Genomic DNA, 16,772 nt, shown 5'->3' with positions numbered 1-16,772 from the left:
TGCTTCTGTTTCTCCTCTCTTTAACCCAGGTATGATATTCAGTCCTTTGCTTGATTTTTACATACAGATGTAAAACACTGTTTTGTTTTTTTTTTTTTTGTGGGGGAGGATTTATGAATTTGTAGACTCCTGATTTAAGGAAAACTATGAAATAGCAGTAGAATTTAAAATAGGGCAATCACCATTCTCAAATGCCTTTCCTAAGAAAAGTTGTGGTTCTAGTTGTTAATAACTTTTTTCTTATCTTGTTACTTTACCTTTTAGGACTGTGTTGAACAAATTAGTTTGAAGCATGCAAGTTGGTACACATAGTAGATAGGCAGTTTTCCTTCTTTATCACTGCAGCTACTTAACTTATGTTAATCATAATATGCTTACAGCCTCTGCATCAGTTTGCCTTGATATAGTTGAGTTGACATACCTCTTTTATTTTATAAAATGAGAATTCTAGAAATTTCTTCGTATGTTAAGCTTATGGGGTGATTTAAAAATTGTGATTTGTTTTTATGTATTAAGAGGCTTGGTTTTTATTGGTTTTGCAGAAAATTGTTTAAGCTAATATGGCCACAGGAGGAGGTCCTTTTGAAGAAGGCATGAATGATCACGATTTACCCAGTTGGAGCAATGAAAGTGTTGACGACCGACTCAACAATATGGTATGATATCTTATTATTGGTAGTATATTGTTCACTATTGATGTTTTTAAAGATTTTATTTATTTAAAAGGCAGAGTGTCAGAGAGAGAGGGAGAGATAAATATCATTCATCTGCTAATTCACTCCCCAAATGGTCAGGCCACAACCAGGAACTGGAAATTTAATTCTGATCTCCTACAAGACTGGGAGGGGCCCAGGCTTCTAGGCTGTCCCCTCCTGACTTCCCAAGTGCATCCCACAGGGAACTGGGATGGAGCAGCTGGGACTTGAATCAGAACTCTGAAATGGGATGCCAGCATCACAAATGGTGGCTAAACCTGCTGGGCCAAACACGGGCCTCAGCTACTGATGTTAAAATGCAACTCTCCCCTTTTTCAAATCTGACTGACTGAAACTTTTTGTAAGAACTGCTGGCCAAGATATTAAGGGGCCCTTGCTCTTTATTAGTTGAAGACACTTGGGTTGCAGCTGACAGAAATGAATTTGCGTTGTATTAAACCAAAAATATTTATTAAAATGATACATAAGTGTTTTATGGAAACCATGTTAAAGGACTACATATGGGATTTAGGAAGCTGGGAAAAGGAAAGTTGTCCCGAGTTAATTTTTCACTACCCTGGCACTGCTCCTAAGTGCCTCTGCTTAACACAACTTTGTCTTTACAGACTAACTAACTGCCTCTCCTCTGCTTCATGTGGTATACTGTGGCTGACCACCGTTCTAAAAATTTCAGTTATGGCTGCAATTACATACTGACTAGTAACCCCTTAGGTCTAATTTGAAGGTTTAAAGTATCATTTTCCCAATTTGGATTAATGTGTGTTTATTTTCCAATCATCTGTGGCTATGAAGTGGTAGGGTAAGAAGTATAAAAGGTTTGCAGGCTCCTCCACACATGCACTGGGATGGAGGGACAGTTCATAGAGATAGGAGTTTTGTTATAAATGAGGAAAACATCTACGTGGTTTCACCGTAATAGTCACTTCCCATTTATGAACATTTTTGTTTAATGTTTTAGGTAGATATACCTGCAACTGAGTAGATAGTAATGTTTTCTGGTTAAACCATTAATTGTGTCTCGTCATTCCATATCAGATATTATTATTAAGTATAATTTTGCTTTGAAAACATTGTTTAATATTTATTGTTTAGTAAACATTAGTATTCTTGATGTTTTTTATGCTTGATATTTTAACCCTGTTTTCAGGTGATACTGTTTGAGAGATTAGGAAACTGAGACTTTGGGAAGTTAAATAAGTTACATAGGGCCACATGGTAGAGTGTTTGTTCAAAAAACAATATTTGCTTTAGAACCCATGTCAATTCCAAATCTGTCTTTTTAATGTGACTTCTTTGATTATTCAACTTATAAGTAGAAAAGAACAACTTTTAAAAATGCTTTTGAAATATTCATATTGATTTTTAGGTTTAGGACCTGAGAATTATTATTTTGTTCATGATCTATAATAGGAAAGTAATTTAATTTCTGAAGGCTGTGAAATTAGAATAGATGTAATGAGGTGAAAATGTGTTAACAGAAATATTCAATTGTTTCTAGGAATCTATACTAAAGTGAAAAATGTTTTTTTGTCATTTTTAATTTGATTTAATTTTTAATTTTAATTTTAAGATTGACCAACATTTTTTAAGCATACCAAATTATTTTCTTGGTTTGATAGAGGCCAGATTAACTTTTGCTTTTACTTTTTTAAAGGATTGGGGTGGCCAACAGAAGAAGGCAAATAGATCATCAGAAAAGAATAAGAAAAAGTTTGGTGTAGAAAGTGATAAAAGGGTAACTAATGATATTTCTCCGGAGTCATCACCAGGAGTTGGAAGGCGAAGAACAAAGACTCCACATACGTTTCCACACAGTAGATACATGACTCAGATGTCTGTCCCAGAGCAGGCAGAATTAGAGAAACTTAAACAGCGGATAAACTTCAGTGATTTAGATCAGGTTTGTGAATTATTTTAAAAAGTCATGACTGTCGGAAATACTTGTAGTGGGTTGTTATTTGTCCTAAAATTAAAAATTTAGCTGTTTACCTTTTATTAGTGTCTTTGTATATGGAAAAAAATTAATAGTGATGGTACTGATCGGAGGAAAACAAAGAACAAAGTCTAATTTCAAAACTTGATAAAGACACGTCTTTATGGACTTTATTGCTATTCTGTATGATTAACTTAAATGATTTAATTGTGAAACTAAATTTTATGCTTTGGTGACTGAATAAAATTGCTACTAAGTAAATGGAAAGATTCAGTTTAGTGTATTTATCATTAGGTAAATGTGAGGTATAGTATATTACCTCGAGTTTAGAATATAACTGGTTTATATTTATAATCACTAGAATACAGTTGAGGTGGTGTAAAAGCAGGTAAAAATGATAATTAACCCTTGATAAATGTTTGATTTTCATGTCTGTACTTAGAAGATGTAAACAGGTTTACAAATATGCAGAAAGGTAGATTTAAATCTGATAGGACAAGTGGTGATGATCTTGTTTCATTTACATCTGATTACTAATTACTGAATACTTACTATATGCCAGGCCTTGAGTTCAACATTTTTTCAGACAAAGCTTCATATAAATACATTTTTATCCTGTTGTTCATGTCAGTTAACATTGGTTCATTGGATTCAAAGGCTGTATTTCTATAAGCAGTAACAAATACCTGTAAGAATTATAAATGTGGTTCATGGTGCTATTACTTATTTAGATTGATCTTATTCCTATTCATCAGTGGAATTTTCTCAATAAAATAGACAAGGAAGTGCTGATCAAATTTTGATAATTTGGTGAAAGAATTTTGTAGATTTTTTTTGTTAAAGATTTATTTATTTTATTTGAAAGACAGAGTTACAGAGAGGCAGAGGCAGAGAGAGAGGTCTTCCATCTGCTGGTTCACTTAGATGGCCGCAATGGCTGGAGCTGAGCCAATCCGAAGCCAGGAGCCAGGAGCTTCTTCCGGGTCTCCCATGCAGGTGCAGGGGCCCAAGGACTTGGGCCATCCTCTGCTGCTTTCCCAGGCCATAGCAGGGAGCAGGATTGGAAGTGGAGCAGCCGGGACTAGAACCGGCGCCCATATGAGATGCCAGGACTACATGAGGTGACTTTATACCCACTGCACCACAACGCCAGCCCAATGTGAAACTCTTTCTACAAAGCTTTTCGTGCATATTTCCTGAATATCTGAGGGTAAAACTTAGAACATGGAGTTTTCAGTAAAAAGTTTGTTGAAAGATTACTGTTTATGTGATTTGGATTTCTTTTTTGTTATAGAGAAGCATTGGAAGTGATTCTCAAGGGAGAGCAACAGCTGCTAACAACAAACGTCAGCTTAGTGAAAACCGGAAGCCCTTCAACTTTTTGCCTATGCAGATTAATACTAACAAGAGCAAAGATGCTGCTACAAGTCCTCAAAAGAGAGAAACGGTTGGATCAACACAATGTAAAGAATTGTTTGCTTCTGCTTTAAGTAATGACCTTTTTCAAAATTGTCAAGTCTCTGAAGAAGATGGACGAGGAGAACCCGCAATGGATAGCAGCCAGGTGGTAGTTTGTTTCTTTTGCTCAATATTTTTCACACTTCCAAGTGAAAACCTTAAGATTACAAAAAATCATATTAGGTTGTACACATAGAATTTTGGTTAGGTGGAATTAAAATACTTCCTGGGGATGGCCATTTGGCCTAGCAGGGAAGATACCTATGTCCCATATCAGAGTATCTGGCTACAATACCTGCCTCTGGCTCCTGGCTCTAGTGTCCAGCCTTGTGTGAATGCAGACCCTGGGAGGCAGTGGTGATGGCTTAATTGGGTTCCTACCACCCATGTGGGAGAAATAGATTGAGTTCCTGTCTCCCATAGGTCTTTGCCACTCCAGGTCATTATGGGGGTTTGGAAAGTGAGCTAGTAGATGAGAACTTCCTCTTTCTCTCCCTGTTTCTCTGTATCTTAAATAATGATAATAAAACCCAAAACCATAATAATGAAGTACTACTTTGACCCTACTCATTAATTTATCAGATTTATTTTTTTTAATTTCTTTTTATCCAAAATTATTTTAGAAATGGCATGTTCAGGTTAATTAAGAGCTGTGTTTATTGCTCAAATACTGTATTGTCAAATTTTAAAGATTTATTTTTTGTTTGCTTGAAAGGCGGAGTTAGAGGAGGACAGACAGAGAGAGAGAGAGATCTTATCATCTGCTGGTTCAGTCTCCAAATGGCCACAACAGCCGGGGCTGGGCTAGACAGAAACCAGGAGCTTTGGGGTCTCCCACATGGATTCAGGGGCATAAGCACTTGGGCCATCTTGCAGTGCTTTCCCAGGTGCATTAGCAGGGAGCTGGATTGGAAGTGGGTCCCTAACTGGCACCCATATGGGATGCCAGTGCTGCAGGCAGAGGCTTAACCTACTGTACCATAACATTAGTTCCTGTATTGACAATTTTTAAAAAAGGGAGTTTGGGAACAATGTGATTAATAGATGTTTGTAAGAATTTTTTTTTAAATGATGATACTCTTTTCAAAAGTACTTTTCAGAGTATTTATAATACTTTCAATTTATTTATGAAGAAATGTATAAACATTACAGGGGAAATTTATATAAATAGTAGTTTGGTGTACAGTTTGTTTTATAAATAAAATTCTTTATCATGTATAACAAAGTAATAGCGAAATTTTAAATTGACAGTTTTTAAGGATTGCCAATTCTGCTTTGATTAAAATAAAAAATAGTTTTTAGATTTGATTTCATTTTTTTACATATATAGTTTCATAAAATAGACCTTAGAAGTATCTTTGTCACTGAAGAAAACACTTGTAAAAATATTGCTCTTGAATTAATTTTGCTCAGTTTAACATGTTGTATGCCTTCATGCTACTTTTCTTTCTAATATTTCTTCTGCAGATTGTAAGCAGACTTGTTCAAATTCGTGACTATATTACTAAAGCTAGTTCCATGCGGGAAGATCTTGTGGAGAAAAATGAAAGATCTGCTAATGTTGAACGCCTTACTCACCTAATAGATCACCTTAAAGAACAGGAAAAGTCATATATGAAGTTTCTCCAAAAAATCTTAGTAAGTTTTGGACCTTCTTAATGTATTGAGTTATTTTTGTGGTATTTCAGTTGTACGTATTCTGATGACATTCTGATACCACCCCAGAGGAGTTAATTTTTTTTTTTTAAGTGCCATCCATTCTAACATTTTATTGCCCTTTTTAATAGTTGTGTGATTTATACCACTACAATATTTCAGGCTAGAGAAAATGAGGAGGAGGATGTTCGGACTATAGATTCAGCTGTGGGATCTGGTTCTGTAGCTGAGAGCACATCGCTAAACATAGATGTGCAGTCTGAGGCTTCAGATACCACGGTAAGCGGCTTTTTGGTAATTAAAGTGCTAGAAAATGAAAATTTAAACTTCCTCCCCTTTTTCAAGATATTTTATAGACATTCCTCAATGAAAAGTATATTCCAGGGAAGAAACCTTCAAATTGTTAATGCTGTATATATTTTTCAAGCATTTAAGTTTATAAGTTTTTTTTATTAACCTTAAAGGTAGCTCTACTGATTGGTTTGAAAATACAAAATTTCTGGTCATCAGCTTACAGAAAAATTGTTTTTCTAGTTTGATTTGTTAAGCACAGATTGACTAATTTTAATAATCATTAGGAAAGTATAAATAAATTATGAATATAAAGATTATAAGTACAGAGCACAAGTATCATTAATGGTTACTTGTCTTGTAGTCTGTTGGAAAAGTTCACTTTCTGTTGAGGACTCAATTTAAGGGTATTGGAATTTTTCATTTCTCAGGCTCTAGCTTACTACAGTAGCAAAACCAGATGACTGAAAAATTGAGTTACAGACTAATAAATAGAACAGGATAGCATTTACATTGTGATTTATCCTCAGTGAGAAAAATACTTTTAATTTCTGACTGAAAAATAGAATTTATCAAAATATCATCCTTTGTAAAAATAATTAGAAATTCACAGAAATTTGAGGAAAGATTTGTATAGTAAATTTAGTTCATAGAAGTTAGTGTGTTTGGAAACTAATGTGGCTTTTTTTCCCTCCAAGATTTATTTATTTATTTATTTATTTATTTGAAAAGCAGAGAGAGGAAGAGACAGAGATCTTCAATCTGCTGGTTTACTCTTCAAATGGCTTCAACAGCCAGGTCTGGGCCAATCCAAAGCCAGTTACCAGAAACTCCATCCTAATCTCCCACCTGGGTGTCAGGGGCCCCACTACGTGGGCCATCTTCCTCTCTCTTCCCAGGTTCATTAGCAGGAAGCTGGATAGGAAGTGGAGCAGCTGGCACTGAAAACTGAAACTCTGATATGGAATGCTAGAGTGGCATCACAAGCTTCAGCTTAATCCACTGTGCCACAACACTGTTCCTTAATGTGGCTTTCTTAAAGTATTTTACCAAGTATTAGCTAACTTGAAAAGTTATTTTGGAAGGATAGCTGTATATCTTTTATTTTGGAGGTATGTTCCAAAATACCATTCAGCATTAGGAATTTGAGGGTTTATTTCCTTTCAGCATTGACGTATATAGTTTCTTATTTGTTTCCTTTCCCTTTTTTTACCCTAATTTGAAGAGGAAAATTGAATTTCTCTTTTTCTGTCAGCATTATTTTCACCAGGAGATAGATGCTCAGAGGGCTTGGTCTTGATCCAAACAGTTGTGGAAGAATGGATTCTTGACAGGAGTGGGGGATTGGTTTTCTACTTACAGTGGTGCTGGGAATAATTTCTTCCTCACATTCCAGCAGAAATGGAAGGGTTGGGCAATATAGTAAAGGAATTTTGTTGGGAGAAGATGGGAAGTGATATAGATGTTTATTGTAATTAATATTCTAGCATCTAAAGTGTTCACCATGATAATAAAATCATGACATTATGAAAGTTGATTAATGATCCGTAGTACAATAAATGTTAAAATATGCTTTAGTAATTGCTGCATAGCTTGGAAATTGCCTAGGATGTAATACCTGCTTAATTACAATAAGCAATAGTCTTTTTCTATAGAAATTTAAAAATCTAATTAAGTTTACTGCTACTTGGGGTGGGGATAGATCTTTTTTAAGAGATGACGGACTGGGAAATACTTGTATTTATTTACAAGGCTGGCTTGTATGTTAAACAGGAGTTTGTGTTAAGAAATTAATATGCTACACTATTTAATAAAGGAGGCATCTTTTAGTCTGAGAATTCGGCCGTGCATTGAGGACAAACTAGGGAATTCAGCTTCACAAGAACAGGTTTCAGACATTGACGTTACTACAAGTCCAAAAGGGAAAGGTGACAGACCTCCTCAGAATGACAGGGAGCTGAGGCCTGATAGGAAATATAGCCGAAAACGTGGATTGCCCGCCAAGGTATACTTCATAATATTAACTTGGGAAATCTCTAAATGAGTACCTGTTTTATTTGTATTTCCTCTTCCTTACTTTTCTGTTTTTGCTATTAATCTTAAATATACAGATTATTAACATGATAATTTGCTTTAATAAAATACTGACCCTTTAGTGTTTTTACTTCTTTCTGCTTAATGTACCTCTCTGTGGATTGGATATGGTAGCTGTTTTAATTTACATGAACAAAGAATTTGAAACATAATTTGTTTCCTTGTTTTTGCAGTTGAGGGCTCAAAATATAATATTCATGAACCTTGATCATCATTTAGTTGCTTTTTATTTCTGATGTTTCCATTAGTAAACTAAAATGATACTTCTAATTTTTATGTTATTTTCTATGGTCATTTTTTAAAGAAAAAGAGAATAGACCAAGCTGTTAGCTTTGTGAGAATTATGTTTTTATATATATTTTTTAGTTTATATTTTCCTTACTATTGGAAACCCCTTCCATTCTTTTTTTTTTTTTTTTTTTTTTTTAGGAAAATATCCAGTTGGCTTGCTTTCTAATATTTTTGCTGGTTTTCTTCTAATATTTAAATGTTCTTTCTTTTAGTTTTCCATAATTTGCAGAAAGGCATTCCAGATAGGTTTGAAGAAACCTACCTGTGTAGTTCTACTTAAAGCAGGTTGAGTAAAAATAGTACTCAAAAGTGTGTGTATCTTTTTGGCAAGAGCAAAGTTAGTATTTTGATGACTCCATATACAAAAGACTAATTTCTTGTTTATTATGCCGGATTTTCTTTTCTGTTTTGTGGATATTTTATATTTTCTTTTTGTGGCTGTTTAAAATTGATGAAAGTTAACCCCTAGGTATTTTGTCAGTCTGGTTTTTTGTTTCTGTTTTGTGGATCACAAAAGAATTTGAAATCAGTTATGTGGATCCTATTATATTATATTAAGTGTTAAGCTATGAATCTACTCCAGTTTAACAGAAGTATAAAGTAGCTGATTACTTTAAAAATTGGCTCTTCACCTGCTGGTTCATTCCCCAAATGGCTGCCTCAGTCGGGACTGTGCCAGGCCAAAACTAGGAGCCAGGAGCTTCATCCCGTGTGTGCAGGTGCTCAGGACTTGGGCCATCCTCCACAGTTTTCCCAGGTGCATTAGCAGGGAACTGGATTGGAAGTGGAACGGCAAGGACTTGAGCAAGTGCCCATGTGGGATGCAGACACTGCAGGCAGCTGCTTAACCTGCTCCACCATAGCACTGGCACCGTTAAAGAATTCTTTTGCTATATAACTTTTATTAAATTTTTTTCAACATTTCCAGTTATTTTATATGAAGTAGGCTTGTCTCAAATTAACTATGCTTCTTCAGATATTATGTTACATACTTTTTTTTGAAGACTTTTATTTAATGAATACAAATTTTGTATGTACAGCTTTTAGGAATATAGTAGTTCTTCCCCCTATTCCTGCCCTCCTACTCCCAACCCACCTCCTGTTCCCTCTCCTATCCCATTCTTCATTAAGTTTCGTTTTTTTTTTTGTTTGTTTGTTTGTTTGTTTGTTTGTTTTGACAGGCAGAGTGGACAGTGTGAGAGAGAGAGACAGAGAGAAAGGTCTTCCTTTTGCCGTTGGTTCACCCTCCAATGGCCGCCGTGGCCAGCGCACCGCGCTGATCCGATGGCAAAAGCCAGGTACTTATCCCAGTCTCCCATGGGGTGCAGGGCCCAAGTACTTGGGCCATCCTCCACTGCACTCACAGCAGAGAGCTGGCCTGGAAGAGGGGCAACCGGGACAGAATCCGGTGCCCCAACTGGGACTAGAACCCAGTGTGCCAGCGCTGCAAGGTGGAGGATTAGCCTAGTGAGCTGTGGCGCCGGCCAAGTTTCGTTTTTAATTAGCTTTATATACAGAAGACCAACTCCATACTAAATAAAAATTTCAACAATTTGCACACACACACATACCAGGTATAAAGTACAGATTGAGAGCAAGTTTTACAGTTATTTCTCATAGTACAACTCATTAAGGACAGAGGTCCTACATGGAGAGCAAGTGCACAGTGACTCCTGTTGCTGATTTAACAATTATATGTTACATAATTCTGTATTCAGAACCAAAGTGGCCGGCACCGCGGCTCAATAGGCTAATCCTCCGCCTGCGGCGCCGGCACACCGGGTTCTAGTCCCAGTCAGGGCGCCAGGTTCTGTCCCGGTTGCCCCTCTTCCAGGCCAGCTCTCTGCTGTGGCCTGGGAGTGCAGTGGAGGATGGCCCAAGTGCTTGGGCCCTGCACCCCATGGGAGACCAGGAGAAGCACCTGGCTCCTGCCTTCAGATCAGCGTGGTGCGCCGGCCACTGCGGCCATTAGAGGTGAACCAACGGCAAAGGAAGACCTTTCTCTCTGTCTCTCTCTCTCTCACTGTCCACTCTGCCTGTCAAAAAAAAAAAAAAAAAAAAAAAAAAAGAACCAAAGCACATAATTTGGGGGCAGATGGTATAATGTTAAGAACGCTAAAGTAGAACCTACAAAGCTGACCTGCCCTAACTGTGACATTGGATAAATCATAGCGCTAGCTTTTTGGGCTTACAGTTCTACACTTTTCACCTGGGAAATAAAATAGCGTACGTATTAACTTTTCCCTGGAAAAAAAGAAGAGTACTTGTTCTCTGGAACTGTAAAAGTATGTTTGAATCCATGAATAATTTTTAGGGGAAAATCAGTTTAGTGAAGGAAAAGACTTAAGGTTTCCCAAGATGGCATTTCATGGCTAAGATTTTTTCTTTCTTTTTTTTTAATTGTAAACTAAAAGTGTGGTTGCTGAAAGTGATTCAAAAAGTTTAAATAAAAATATATATTTGAAGGATAGATATAGTTCTAGCTTCCTGTTTGGATTTCTAATCTGTACACCATTTCTTTGGCATGTTCTTAATTGTAAATGTTTTTAATTTTCTTATCTTCCTTGTCTTTATATTTGATTGTGTCCCTACTCCCTCGGCTCAGCTTTTCTAAATATCATTCTGAAATATTATTTATATGGATGCAAAAGTTAGTTGGTAAAATTCCACTAATTAAAAAAAATTGTTGGGAATTCATTTTTGGATTAGTGAATAATCTGAGGATAATTGTGCTTCAACAAATAACTTAGAATTCCTTAATGGAATATCACTGTTTTATAAATAAATGCTAACGAAGATTTAAATTATTCTTTGAAGTTCACTTATTAAAGGGTAAAGCTATATTAAATTGATAAACTTTAAAATTGGATAGTTTTAAAGTAACTGAGGCTAAACTGTTTGAAGGAGTTGAGATTATAAATTAGGGGGAAATATGCATTCATGAAGTTCTTCCCCAGATGACTTTTTTATTTGCATAATGTTTATTCTCCTAATTAATTACCATTTATACTTTACTAGAGGACCATTTGTTAATCGACATCAACCTGAAAGAGTTTTCTCTGAGTCATTTCAAAGAATATTTCTGCCTACTTTGGTCTGGCTTTACATTTTACCAATGATTGAGATAAAATTATTATGAAACTATTTTGGGTCAGTCTGAGAGGTCTAGCTATCATAATTACTCCTTCCACTTTTCTTTTCCTTGATTAGTCTTGAAGTAAGCCAGAACCAACATGATGAATTTTGATAGGAATGAATGTAAATGTTAACAAGGCAGCTCCACTTATATGAGTACATAGTAGTTATTTGGAAAAGGGTTTTTAGTTAGAAATTCAAGACATTAGAAAACCTTCAATAAATGGTAACTTAACCAAGATATCAAGTTATTGGTCTTCCATGTTCACCAAGTTTTGGGGTAGCCCAGGGTAGAGAGGGCATTGACCATGCTCTTCTGATTCTACTGATTTACTGAATCTGTTTTCTGTTTGATCTTAACTTTCTGAGTACTTAACCATGCTGTGCACTTACTTGTTCATTTACTAATCTTACTGTGTTCCAAGTCACGCTGTAAAATGCTCTCATAGTTTCTCATTCTTATACATTATACTGATGAATTCTACTTGGGGAAGTAAAGAGAAGAGGTTTTTGCATAGTATTGATAGGGGATACCACTCAGTTTCTCTGTTCTCCATAATTTCTCCAGGTATCAGATTTGCATGGAAAAAGTAGAACACCAAACACACATTTACTTTCTAAAGAAACCATTAAACTTATTTACGCTCCAGATTAACTTTTGAGGAGAGGAGTTATTCACTTAAAATTTACAGAAATTTGTTAACTGCAAATTTAAAGTTGACTAATTATAGCAAAGGGAAATATTTTATGTAAACGTTTGATAAAATCACTGAACTTTTAAAACAAAAGATTTTTAAGAGTAAATCAGTGATGGAAAATACATTATGGTATACATTTCATGTGTAAGTTGGCTTATAATTTATTGTTTCGGGTTATATTTAAACTTGTCTTCTTGCTTGATTTTTTTTCTCGTTGATTTATATTTTGAATAGTTTTAACATTTAAAATTTGTTCATTTCTTACAAATGGCACCTATATAGTCTGTCCCTTTACTTTTTAGACAAGATGCTTACCTAGCATTTTGGAGGAATTTGAAAGTATTCTATTGTATATCCTCAGATTTAGTGGGTCTGATTTTAGGAGTAAAATGTAATATATCTTTGATAGGAAATACAAGATAATAATGATGCAATTAAATTAAAACCTTTCATATAAGATTATCAAATGAAATAATATATTTCATGTCTTGGTTAGAAATTAATAGGTGTGTTTTCTGGGATTTTTGTTGTTTTTTTAATATCACTTCTAAGAGTAGGGCAGAAAGTTTCTTAGTCTGGTGTTTTAGGTCATTAACCCAGTAAAATCTGTTCCTGTTCTTTTGGCCTGAATTCCTCTTGTGTGTATGTAGTGTATATAGTACCTTCTACCCTTGTAGCCTTCTGTTTTGTAGGCCTTTTTTTTTTTTTCTTTTGTTAATTCTTCTTTATGCTAAGCCATTGATATGGTCTTTTACTGTGAAACTTACCATGGCAGGTTATGTTGATATTTCATTCTGTTCTTCCTCTTTTTTTCTTTAGTCAGCTAAAATGTGACTAGGGTTGTATATTTAATACTGATTCATTATCAATATTTGTTTTTATCATTGGTAGTTGAAACAGGAATATGGATTTAGATGTAAGTACTGTTGTTGATCTTATTTTCCAGGCCAGAGATCCTCAACGGGAGCCTGTAGAAGAGATAGAAAATTTGAAAAAACAACATGATTTATTAAAAAGGATGTTACAACAGCAGGAGCAGCTGAGAGCTCTGCAGGGACGACAGGCTGCTCTTCTAGCTCTGCAGCATAAGGCAGAGCAGGCTATTGCTGTGATGGATGACTCTGGTATGCCGTATGAAATCTGTGCATAATTTTTTATATACACATTTTCATGTACTTTTTGAAGACCTCTTGTATGCATAGGTTTCAGAAATTTTTTATACCAAAATAAACTTGCCTTTAGAAATGTTTTAAATTTCTTTTTTTTTTTTTTTTTAAAGATTTTATTTCAAAGGCAGAGAGGGAGATCTAACCACTGGTTAGAGTATCCCAGATACCCACAACAGCTGGGGTTGGGACAAGCTGAAGCCAGGAGCTGGTAACTCCAGCTAAGTCTTCCTCATGGGTGGCAGGACCCCAAGTAATCGAACTATCATTTGCTCTCTTCCCAGGCTAATAAGTAGTTAGCTGGTTTAGAGGCAGAGGAGCCAGGATTTCTTTTCTTTTCTTTTTTTTTTAAGATTTATTTTATTTATTTGAAACACAGAGAGGTAGAGACAGAGAGAGAGGTTTTCCATCCACTGGTTCACTCCCCAGGTAGCCGCAACGGCTGGAGCTGCGCTGATCCGAAACCAGGAGCTAGGGGCTTCCTTCGGGTCTCCCACGTGGGTGCAGGGGCCCAAGGACTTAGGCCATCTTCCACTGCTTTCCCAGGCCACAGCGGAGAGCTGGGTCGGAAGAGAAGCAGCTGGGTCTTGAACCAGCGTCCATATGGGATGCCAGCACTTTAGGCTGGGGCTTTAGGCTGCTGCATCACAGCGCCAGCCCGGAGGGGCCAGGATTTCAACCTATACTCATCCCATTAGTGGCTTAACCTGTTGGGCCATGACACTTACCCCAATAAATTTATCTTTTAATTTCATTCTCCGTGAACTTTTTGAAGTACTCCTGATTGTTGAATAGTATAGAAACCTACATGTGAGGCTTATCCTGGCCTGTACTTTTATCTGGTTATGCAGGGACCATTTCTGGCCATACTGTACCATGCAGACAGCCAGCTCACCCTTAAGAGGTAAAAAAGGGCTGTAGTTCTGTTTTTGTACCTAGGACTGATAGGGCTCTTGCTACTATTATTTCATTTTTCTATATTTTATTCAAGTAGGATTGTCATTCTTTGCTTACCTCCCAAGCAAGGGTTAAATTATAGAGTATCCTTAGTGTTCAAAGTTAGTAGTAGCTCTGTTGTTTCAATCAGGTATCCAGTTGTATTGATTAGCTGTCTTGGACTTTAATTATATCCTATTTAGTTCCTTGAGACTCAGAAATGTTTGTCATTTCTTTCTTCATCCTTCCTTCATAGCCATGAATCATTTAAGTGAAAATTATATTCAGCCGGCACCGTGGCTCAATAGGCTAATCCTCCACCTAGCGGCGCCGGCATACCGGGTTCTAGTCCTGATCGGGGCACCGGATTCTTTCCCAGTTGCCCCTCTTCCAGGCCAGCTCTCTGCTATGGCCCGGGAGTGCAATGGAGGATGGCCCAAGTGTTTGGGCCCTGCACCCCATCGGAGACCAGGAGAAGCACCTGGCTCCTGCCTTCGGATCAGCGCGGTGCGCCGGCCGCAGCATGCTAGCTGTGGCGGCCATTGGAGGGTGAACCAACGGCAAAAGGAAGACCTTTCTCTCTCTCTCTCTCACTGTCCACTCTGCCTGTCAAAAAAAAAAAAAAAAAAGATAAATTGTATTGAATTGTCTAGTACTGAGTCTTGATTTTATAACTTGGCTTCTTACCTAAGTGTTTTAATTTCTCATTATTAAAAACAAGATTGTTACTTATTAAAATTCAGTAAGACTTTTCTTTTTCATTTAAGTTTAATTTTTAATTGACAGATCATTAAATCTATTGGGCACAAAGTGACAAGGGTTTATGACCTACTCTTCTATTGGCTATGCCATTTTTTTGTAGTAGACTGTTTCCACCATCCTAATCCAATAATAATTATTCTTTTGAGTGTTCCTTTTTGCCATTGAGTTGAGTTCCTTGCTAAGGCTGCTTGCTGTTACTTCTTAATTTATCCTGCTGTCCAAATCTATCCTACTTGCTCAGCTGTCTTACTGTTATTCCTAATTTCATTTTATGCTTTCAGAAGGAACTTGTTGGAGCTTAATACTTTAGTAATTTTATAGATTTATATAGTAATAATTGCACATTTTTTATCCTCTTTTCCTCTTGTAAAATCCAACATCAATTATTTTTATAGTTATATTTAAGAAATAGATAATTTAGGGAAAAGCATGTTTTTAAAAAATGATTTTTTATCAAAGAGGCAGAGAGAGAAAGAGCTCCTATCCATTTGTTCACTCCCCAGATGTCTGCGATGGCTGGGGCTAGGTTGGGCTGAAGCCAGGAACCAGAAACTTAAACCAGGTCTTTGATGTGAGTGGCATGGACCCAAGTACTTGAGCCATCACATGATGCCTCCCAAGATCTGTATTAGTTGGAAGCTGGAATCGGGAAGCTGGAGCTGGAAAGCAAACTTCAGCATTCTAATGTGGACATCTTAACTAGTGCTTAAACACTAGGTCAAATGCCTTCTCCAAAGTAAAATGTTTTTTAAAAAAATTATTTACTTATTTGTTTGAGAGAGAGAGAGAACTTCCATCAGCTGGTTTACTCTTCAGATGGCTACAACAGCCAGGGATGGACCACAGTGAACCAGGAACCAGGAACTCCCATCCCATTTTCCCATGTGAATGGTGAGAACTCAAGTACTTGAGCTGTAATCCACTGCTTCCCAGGCACATTAGCTGGGAGCTGAAATAAAAGTAGAGAAGCCTGGACTTGAACTATATATGGGGATTCTGATGTCCTACAATCCAGTAAACTAATAGAACTGCCTCATCTCTAGCCCATTGAATCACTGGTTTTAATTGAGATAAAATAATATCTCTCCTGATATGTTGGGACAGAAAAAAGATCAGCGTCTGTACTGGAATTTTGTGATTTTCCCTTTATTTGTAGGTTAGATGGAAACTTCTAATGAAGTGATTGATTGGCAGATAAATAATAGGGTTAACTAGCTTCAAGATATGGTAGGTGAGACTTTAACATTTTTTATAATTTACTTTTAGCTTTACAGAGATTAGAAAGGTTTTATTTATTTATGTTAATAAGTACGTGTTAAATTTTCTTTCAGTTGTTGCAGAAACTACAGGTAGCTTATCTGGAGTCAGTATCACATCTGAGTTAAATGAAGAATTGAATGATTTAATTCAACGTTTCCATAATCAGCTTCGTGATTCTCAGGTAATATAATGTTTTAAAAATATAATTGTGTTTAAAATGACATTTATGAGAACAGTGATTCTTAGCATAGATATTACTTAGCGTGATTGTTAAAAATGTAGGCTTATGATCAGTAGAATACACTCAAAATTAAGATTAATAGATTTGGGGTGACCTTCTCCCTGTATGATTCTAGTGCTGGTTGCTAGGAATCTA

At 36.2% G+C, this 16,772-nt stretch overlaps 1 protein-coding gene across 50 annotated transcripts in view; it reads left to right on the top strand.

Moving 5' to 3' along the window:
• The window catches only part of PCM1 (pericentriolar material 1), a 117,138-nt gene that overhangs the window by 15,338 nt on the left and 85,028 nt on the right, over positions 1-16,772 (top strand). For 24 of the 50 annotated variants that reach the window (XM_070068426.1, XM_070068457.1, XM_070068455.1 and 21 more), the window contains exons 3-10: positions 543-656; positions 2,371-2,616; positions 3,944-4,213; positions 5,575-5,745; positions 5,926-6,042; positions 7,871-8,059; positions 13,219-13,396; positions 16,468-16,577. In XM_070068426.1, the coding sequence (XP_069924527.1) occupies positions 561-656; positions 2,371-2,616; positions 3,944-4,213; positions 5,575-5,745; positions 5,926-6,042; positions 7,871-8,059; positions 13,219-13,396; positions 16,468-16,577 (1,377 nt within the window). In that variant the 5' untranslated portion in view covers positions 543-560. The remainder of the gene's footprint in view (positions 1-542; positions 657-2,370; positions 2,617-3,943; positions 4,214-5,574; positions 5,746-5,925; positions 6,043-7,870; positions 8,060-13,218; positions 13,397-16,467; positions 16,578-16,772) is intronic. The other 26 variants (XM_070068462.1, XM_070068459.1, XM_070068458.1 and 23 more) reach the window with 5 other exon arrangements.

The sequence above is a fragment of the Oryctolagus cuniculus genome, chromosome 2 (genome assembly GCF_964237555.1).
Source record: "Oryctolagus cuniculus chromosome 2, mOryCun1.1, whole genome shotgun sequence".
NCBI classification, from domain to species: Eukaryota; Metazoa; Chordata; class Mammalia; order Lagomorpha; family Leporidae; genus Oryctolagus; species Oryctolagus cuniculus.
The sequence above is the reverse complement of the archived record's forward strand: the minus strand, read 5'-3'. Positions and strand labels throughout refer to the sequence as shown.